Genomic DNA, 8,884 nt, shown 5'->3' on the forward strand with positions numbered 1-8,884 from the left:
CCCTGCCTTCCCAGTATAGACAAATCTTTAGGTATTTCTACAAAAACCCTTCTCCACATAAAGGAGGAATCAACAGAACTACTCAGGAACAAAGATAGGCAGCTTCATTCGTTGGTGTTTTGTCCAAAAACCAAATTCAGCACCTGAGAAAGGATTACCCTTCTGAAACAGGATGGTACTTCCAATAGTGTAGAGTTACTGTAAGGCTTTATATACCACCATGTACAAGTGGAAGGAAAAAGGGGACATGGACATAATTCACTTTGCTTTACCCATTGCCAGCCCCATTCTGGTCCCTGAAGACTAGTCTGCAGCCAGCCTAATTTAAGCATAGCCTTTAGACATAGGAGTATCAGATCAGCAGAAGCTGCTGCAGGACTAGGGGAATACAAGAATTGCATTTTGAACTATTTTTGCACATACTTCCAGGCCTCTATATTCTGCTCATATCAACTAAACCTAGAAAATTAGCTTTATAAGTATAGTTTGTTTCAGTTACAAAAGGGAGTTGGTGGGGGATGTTCTGTTTTTAAAGGAACTGAAATATATAAACCCTGAAAATAAGTGCTTATAATGGAGACACTGACAGACCTCCAGTTAGGCTCATTTCTAATTCTAAGCAATTGTAGTTTTGAATTATACTATAGTTTAGACACCTGGAAGTGTGCAAAGCCATAAAAGTATCAATGGAGAAACTTTATCTTTACAGAATGGAAGCAATACCACCTCTTGTAGTTATTCCTGAAAAGAGCTAATTTTGAGAACTGGCCAATACCAAAGTTCTTACAAGAAAGATCAGAAACTGATGGCAAGATACTTATCCCAATAATAACTTCTGGATTCAAAGTAAAAAAGGCACCATGACAGACTTCCACTAGCAACAGGGCAGTAGTTAAGACCAACCAGAGTACCCATTTGGCTTAGACCCTTTACACACACACACACACACACACACACACACACACACACACACTCTCCCCCTCCCCTAAAACATTTGTAAAAATAAAGTCTAGCCTGGTTTTATCTTGAAAGCCAAGTCCCTATTCAAACTAAAATTAAAATCCTCTTGACCCTGAAATCCAACTGTATGTGCATAAAAACATTCCCTTTTATTAGATAGTCCATTTCACTAGCAGTTTAGAAGTGTGATTTAATTTTAGTTGTCAGATATCCCGTTGGAACACGAATGGTAACTTTGTCTCAACACTATCTTTGATTTAGTCAGATATTTTTCTATTAGACTTAAAAACAGCCAGTAATAAAATTTCAGCACTGTTTTGTTTTTACCTGTACTACTGCATGCCACAGATTTGTTAGTGCAAAAACAGCTAACAACCACTGAGATAGCTGAGGATTAGCTGTTGTATAATTTATGCTTGAAAGCATAAATTTATTATATCCAGTTGTATGCTCTGAAGATAACAGGTTTAAATAGTCAAGGAAAACATATGGTTTCTGTTTGTTCAGGAGTTCCATGGGATATTCACTCAGTGTGGCAGCAAAGATGAAATGCAAATCAGAAGGCTGCAATTCAGAGTCCAACCCCTCAAGAAATGCAAGCTGCAATTCATCATCAATTAGGCTCATTTCCAATTCCAATAACTGCCGTTTTGAATCATGTTGTAGTTCAGAAAACCAGAAATGTGCAAAGCATTCACAACTGTCTCCAATGGAGCATAAAGCATCCAAGTCAGTAATGGAATTATGAGCTTTCTCCAGCCAATTTGATATCAAAGCACTATTAAAACAGTTATCAAATTGCTCACTTTGAGGTGAAATAAAGAGACCAGAAGAGGCAGCTATACTTGAACTCATCCTAGTCAATTTGCTCAAATGAGGCATTTTCTTGCCAATATGAAGCAAAGGTATAAATAGAGAACAATCCCTAATCTTAAAAGGAGTAGCTTGAGAGTTATTCAAGGAGTATATATCTGGAAAGTGAAGAATCTCCTTTTTCCGATTTGGACCAGTTTTGCATAACTGTTTGTTGTCTAAATCTTCCTCCTCCTCCATATTCATATAGGAGATATGCACAGCTCCTCTGTCCTTCAAAAGTGTTGCATTTTATGAAACAGGAATACAAGATTTGATTAACTATCCTTGAAGTATAAGCAGCACACCAAGTCATAAGTCAGTGTATCTCAATATGAACCTGAAAAAAGAAATACAGAATTCATGTAATGATTATTTCAATAAAAAACCCCAATCCCATCCCAGAAAGCCCCCCCTGTAATATTCCTGTGTCAAATTGGAACTACTTCATTAATTTTACTGGATAGTATATTGTAACCTCCATTTAATAAAATGATCAAATTGCAGAAAGTAGCTCAGAGGAAATTATATTGCTGCAGGTAAGTACCTATACTTTTCATTTAACACATATGTTTTCAAATGTGTTCAATGACAACAAATTAGAAAGTGTCCTTCTGTCCCAAGTGTCCTTCTATTCACATGCACATGTTATTTCCCACTTTTGGGGGGGTTTACATTTAGGAGCTTTCCTTTACTGAGAGATAAAAACGATTAAAGGCGATTCCGCAAATTAGAAGACAGAAAACTTACTGCATAAAAGTACAGTTTACATAATTCATCTTGCTATTTCAAAGACAGTGATCCAAGATTGACTTTTCAGCTCCATTTTTTAAATGTAATTTTCCTTTAAGGATTAAAAGATGAATATTAGGATCAGCCACAGGCAATCTTCCAACCCATGGTGAGGGTGAATATAAAACATGTTTAGACTCTAACTATGTCTAGTTATGAACGTTAGGAGCTAAAGCATAAATAGGTGCAAGAGAGAGGCTTCATGTCTTACTGTCAACTGCCCAATTCATACAGAAAAATGATTGACATGGAGAGATTATTGGCTTGATTCAAAAGCAAGTTTTTCATCCAAGATGTCATAAGTGGCAACAGCAGACTTGTCCCCCATCCAGTGCCACAACCCAGCCTTTAGAAACTTGCTATACCAGCACTGTCTTTTCCTTTAGCTGCAATCTTCAGTCAGCTATCACAAACTTTTGAGCAGAGCCAATAGCAAAACTTTCATGGACTTTTGCATGAGTTGAATCATGCTCCTATGCAGTAAAGTGTGGTGATAAAGATGATATACAATGCAAGACTTCAATTCCTACTGGCCAAAATGTGTGTTAGGAACAGATTGAAAATAATTTACACTAAATTGCAATTTAAAACACTTACATATAAAATGCAAGTCAGGGTTTTACAGGACGCCTTTTAGTTCATTTTAAAAGCAGTCTTTACCTCAAAACTACTTTTTAAGACTCACTAGACAGCTGTGCTGCTTGTGGGTGAAACTTAACCAGAGGAACATCTATAGAACAGACATTCAACAGGATAATCAATTCCAGCCCAGGGAAAGGCCTGCTCCTCACTAACTACCACAAGCTCTGCTATGAGACGCATGAGAGACCTAATCAGAATGTAATTGCAACAGACTCAGCCAGCAAGACAGTGGAGTGCGTCTCAAACGTGTCACAGCATGGCCCAGAGACCTCTACCACTGACTAGGATCAATCCTCAGCTCTCTTCAAGACAGAATAAAAGACAACCAGACCCCCAGCTCCTGCCTGCTCAGAGACTTGGCAGGTCGCAGGCACTAGAGGGAAGCGCGAACTCCAGACTAGGACAGACTCCATCTGAGGACGCATAAATACCAGAGAATTAAACCGGGGGATACTCGAGTCTTTACGGATGTCACTGAAGCTGCTGGCACAGCACGGGAGGATGGCAGAGCCCTGGATTTGGCAACCTCATGTCTGGGTGTTTTCTTATCGCAGGCCGGCTCTGGATGAAGCTAAGGGGCGGGGGGCCATTTTCCAACTGGATTTTTCAAGGCTCTTTGAACCCAGCTACGATGAAGGAGCCTCCCTGACAGCGGAGCAGTCTCTCTGCCCTCGGCCCCTTCCCTCGGACGCAGAGCAGCGAGTGGGGGGGAGGGAGCAGCGCCCCGCCGCATTCACCTGCAGCCGCACGTTGAGCATCATAGAGGCCACGATGTAGAGGTAGGGGAAGTTGATGCGGAGCTTCCAGGCCAGGTCGAAGAAGATGAGCAGGGTCCGGGTCAGCCCCTTGCAGAACACGCCGTAGGACCTGGCGGCGGCCGACTGCGACAGCCTAGCAGCCAGGGCGGACAGTGCCGCCGCCATAAACCCCGCGCCCGCTCCTCCGCACCCCGCGCCGCGCCGCGCCGGCCCCGCAGCGAGCCGCCCCCCGCAACAGCCAGGCGCAGGCTGCGGAGCTACAGGGGAGAACAACGGGAGCCCGCAAGCCCGGCGACGTCACAACAGGGTTACGTAATGCTTACGCACCGCGATGGCACACGCCAGACACGCAACGCCGCCTCCGCGCATGGGCAGTACGCACAGTGAGACTCCACCGCTTTTCCTAGCCCCGCCCACTTCCGGGGAAGGGACGTTCCATATGAGCGCATGCGCAGTGCTCCGCCAGCCTGAGGCGGGGCGGGGTTGGGACGCGCAGGTTGGGTGCTGTGCGTTATGAGATCCGTGGTGCAGTCGCGTGCTGAATACTGTGCATCCTGCATCTGGGCAGTGCGTTGGGGTTAGGCGATCCAAGACGTCTCTTCACCCCTACCATTCTCTGATTCTGTAGATCCGCCATGCCTTTTAACACCTTGTAGTTTTTATCCTTTAGTCTATTACTTATGTAAGTAGCCAAAGGCCTGGACTCAAAAGAATCAGGCCTCTCATTTGCAAACATAGAACCAAGTCCCTACCCAACAAGCTTACAACCATCCTCTATAATACTTTGCTTTGTTTTTGTCTTGGTCATTCTGTCTGTGTCATGCTCAAAAAAACATATTTGCCATCATGTTTCTGGACTTGTAGTGATTGATTTCAATTAGTTATGGTGTACTCTTGGTACCCAAACAAAAACTGTCTTTAACACCCTTACTTTAACTAAAACCCGTAACACCCTTATCAAGGTGAAGCGGAGAATAGTCAGCGACTGAATGCAGAAAGAACAGCAAGAGTAAGACAAAAACGAAATCAATGAGCAAAGAGGATGTCATAGAAGAGATACCCTTGGCCTTTCCATTGCATGCGGAGGCAAGAGAGAACAGGCTGAAATGGTAGGCAGCAATAGATTCACTGAAGACAGGACTGAGGAATATAGTTGTGGATTGATGAACATGGTATGCCAATTTTGTAACTCCTTAAACTTCCAAGCTGAAAGACCATCAGATGGCCAATTCCAGAGTTGTTGTCCTAAGGGTAAAGTGATTCTGCCTCCAAGAAGACCGTTTCCATAGTATTTGTGGGACTTGATGATGAGTCGGAACAATGAGCATTACCAGAACTTTAAAACAAATATTTGATCATACAACAGTGCATTGCCTGTTGAACAAAGATCATTGTGATGAGATGTATGATTCATGGACTATATGGAGGAATTAATCCAAATGCACCATACATGGAAAATCATCAATGTCTGAAAAACTATCCAAAGGAGTTTAGAGAGGAGACACTTGGAAATGTTGATGGATACCCATCGTATAGAAGATGACCAGGCAAAACAGCTTGAGTTGGTAATGACACAGTGGATAGCAGAAACATGGCACCCTATAACAAGTAGCCTATTTTACCTGTCATTTTTGATGGGCTTTTATGGTAGTGTATAATGTTTACCTGTAGGAGTAGTCCCATCACCTAATGAGACTACTCAGAAGCATATACTATGTCCACCCAAAGCACAGTACTGAACAACCACAAAATGCCTTGTATTATAACTAAAGAGAAGTGTATCAGAATGTGTTGAAAATGGCGGTACTGGCTTTATCTCTCTGTGATACATTGTCAATCATCTGTGTTAATACATTAAATTATGCATTCAGTTCACATTTTTTTCATTATTGTATAGGAAAAAAACATGATCTCAGATTGTGTTTTCACAGCTCTTTCAGACTCTTCTCTTCACTGCATTTGGTATTGACATTTAAAAGCAATATTTCCTTTTTTATTGTAGATTATTTTTCCCTGAAAACAGAATGAGAGCTGTGTTTAAATTTGGTATATACTATATCAAGAGGCTGCATTTCTTCTGTTTTTTCAAAATTCAGGAAAGCAATCATGCCTAAAATGTCTGCTGCAATATTTTTAATTCTGTGGGCTTTATTCTGATCTCACACCAGTTTTACATCCATTTACCTCCCTATATTCAGTTGAGTTATTCTGGAGTATACCCTGTCACGGGAAGGTAATGATGTGCTGTAACTTGACATAGTTAAAATTAGCATGTATGCAGTAATCACCTATTTATATTAAGATATATAGGTAAGTAATTCAAAGAACTAAAGAAGAAATAAAACACAACTACCTACATGTTGTCTAGCTTTATAAATCTTCAAGCACTTTACATGTTAACTATTTAGTCTTAGAACATTTAATAGTGAATAACACAACTTTAGATGTGGGAAATCTGAGGAGTGGAGGCACGGGGACTTGTCCAAGGCTTCTGGGGAAGCCAGACAGAACCAGAACCCAGGAAGCAATTCCTGACTTCCAGGTTTCTTCTCAGATCTCTCTCTTTGGGAATAACATCTTAATTCTACATCATTGAAATCAATGAGCATTTTGCTTTTGACTTGTGTGAACATATAATTCTTGACTGCAGCATTTGTTTTTAAGTAACGCATTTGTTTTAACTAGTACAAGATAGAAAACAACCTGAAAACCCCATGTTTCTCACTACTCTGCTTTGAAAAAATCATGTAGTCTGAATTTTCTAAACTAATACAATTAATGCATGAAATAAGAATGTATATCTTGCAGGCATGATCCTTCTTTCTAATACATTGTGAATTATAATGCTTCTTGTAAACCCAGCTACTGCACTTACCATGTTGGCCCCTTAGTTTCAAATTGTTTTAAAGTTAAATTACACTAGATTTTCCCTGAAAACAGATGTTACACTTTCAAAACAGGTATGCATTTAATTCTGTGTCTGTTTATGTATTTATATAGTCTACCAAATGCCAATCATAGTTAAGGGGTATAGGTTGCACACTGGAAATATATCAAAGACAGGAATACCCAGTTACCTGTGGGGGCACATTTCTCACAAGAAAACCACTCTTTCCCCAACCTCTCAATCCTGATCCTCAAAGGAAACTTACAAAACACTACCCAGAGACGAGCCTATGAACTCCACTTCATCAACCTCCTGGATACTAAAAATCATGGACTAAATATAGACATTGGATTTATGACACATAACCTGCCTGACATCTGACTCCCCAGGTATCTCTCCACTATTCATCTCCCTTCTCTCCCCCCTTCCCCCGCCCCCCCAGTCTGTCTCTCACCTATTGACTCCTCAATCTATATTTTCACTGACTGCCTGTCCTGTATGCATGTCAGCTATGGCTTCTGTACTTTTCATTCTATCTAGGAAGAGCACACACCAACTGCTGAAACATTCTTAGCCTGACAAAGGGTTTTTGAACCTGAAAGCTTGCTTAATAATTGTTTTCCAACTGTTTAAGTTGCTCTAATAAAAGATATCAGATTCACCCAAAGAACCTTGTCTGCCAATCATGGTTATGCGCCCATGTCAGTGAACATTGCCATCTAGTGGCTGCAGCTGGTATCTATGGCTCAGGACCCCATGTTCCACTTCTGGGTTTGTCTCAGACATCTATTGCATTTCCATCATCTGTTAAATGCCTGTAAGAAAGGTTATTTATTTAATTGTCATGTTGTGTGTGCAGCCTTATCAATTAACTAGTATGTATAAATGCATGCTGATATTCTGGGATGAAAGATGATGGAAAAGAACAAATGATGAATCCTGTCATCCTGAAGCTGTGTATCATAGTGTGTAAAAGTTTCCAGTATTGCATCAGGCTGATTATCCTGCCACTCCCCATCCACTTAAAGTATGAATATGGTGGTAATGCCAGTACATACACAATAAAAACATTTATACAGTGTACTTTTTTAAAATGTTTCAAATGAAGACTTCCCCCTCATTTCTAAGAAAAACCTGTCAGTATTTTTGAAGGATGTCATAGATGACAAGTAGATTACCAAATGATGAATCAGCATTCAAGTTCTGATATATGCTTCAGATTTATGGTTCATTATGTTATCAGTCCCCTGGAGGGATTTATAATGAATTGCGATATCACCATTTTTCCCCCTACATAATTAGTATACAATACTACATTGTTTGTAACTGTATATAGGCAGTCCTCCAACTTTATGACACAATTGGTTCCTGAAAACTGTCTTAAGTCAAAACATTGCAACTCAGAACCATAGGAAACAATGTTATAAATGAGGGATTGGTTCCTGAACAAAGGCCTGATACCCTATTTTCACCAAAAATAACCCAGAATTTTATACTCAATCAATTATAGAAGAGTAATGTAGGTACATTAATGTATTTATATTGTAAATAGCAATCATATTGATTTGGAAGGACTTCTCTGAGGTGACTTTGTTGGACTTCTTGAAGATTTCTTGGCTGGAGTCTTCTCAGAAGTTTTGGCTGCAGGTTTTTCTAGAGTCTTGTCTGCTTACTTAAAGAAGGTGTCTAAGGAGGTTTGAACAGATGTTCTCCAGGGAGATGGGCAATGCAGTTAACTTGTTTGCTGGTGTGGCGTGGCATCAGCTCAAGCATTGTAAAGTTGAAACAGATGTCAGAAAGTTGAAATGGTGTCAATTTATAAATTGTAAGTGCAAAACATTGTACGTTGAGGATTGCCTGTATTCAATACACATTATTGTAAGTTCCTAGCTCTGCCAGAGGGTCTTATTTTGCACCAGATGCTACTCTCCACACCCTGGCTGCTGCTACAACACAGATTCCCCTGGAGGCCACCATTCTATAACTACCTCTA

At 40.6% G+C, this 8,884-nt stretch overlaps 1 protein-coding gene across 1 annotated transcript; it reads right to left on the reverse strand.

The window, feature by feature from the left end:
- Positions 1–1,923: 1,923 nt before the first annotated feature.
- On the reverse strand, positions 1,924–4,526 carry LOC109314877 (small integral membrane protein 10-like protein 2A). Its single transcript, XM_019542244.1, has 2 exons — positions 3,984–4,526; positions 1,924–2,152 (listed from the first exon to the last, which is right to left on the reverse strand). Exons 1-2 carry the CDS (start codon positions 4,167–4,169, stop codon positions 2,132–2,134), a joined length of 207 nt encoding a protein of 68 aa, XP_019397789.1. The 5' UTR covers positions 4,170–4,526; the 3' UTR covers positions 1,924–2,131.
- Between the last annotated feature and the right edge of the window lie 4,358 nt (positions 4,527–8,884).

Source organism: Crocodylus porosus, unplaced genomic scaffold (genome assembly GCF_001723895.1).
Source record: "Crocodylus porosus isolate Cpor-Errol unplaced genomic scaffold, CroPor_comp1, whole genome shotgun sequence".
Taxonomy (NCBI): domain Eukaryota; kingdom Metazoa; phylum Chordata; order Crocodylia; family Crocodylidae; genus Crocodylus; species Crocodylus porosus.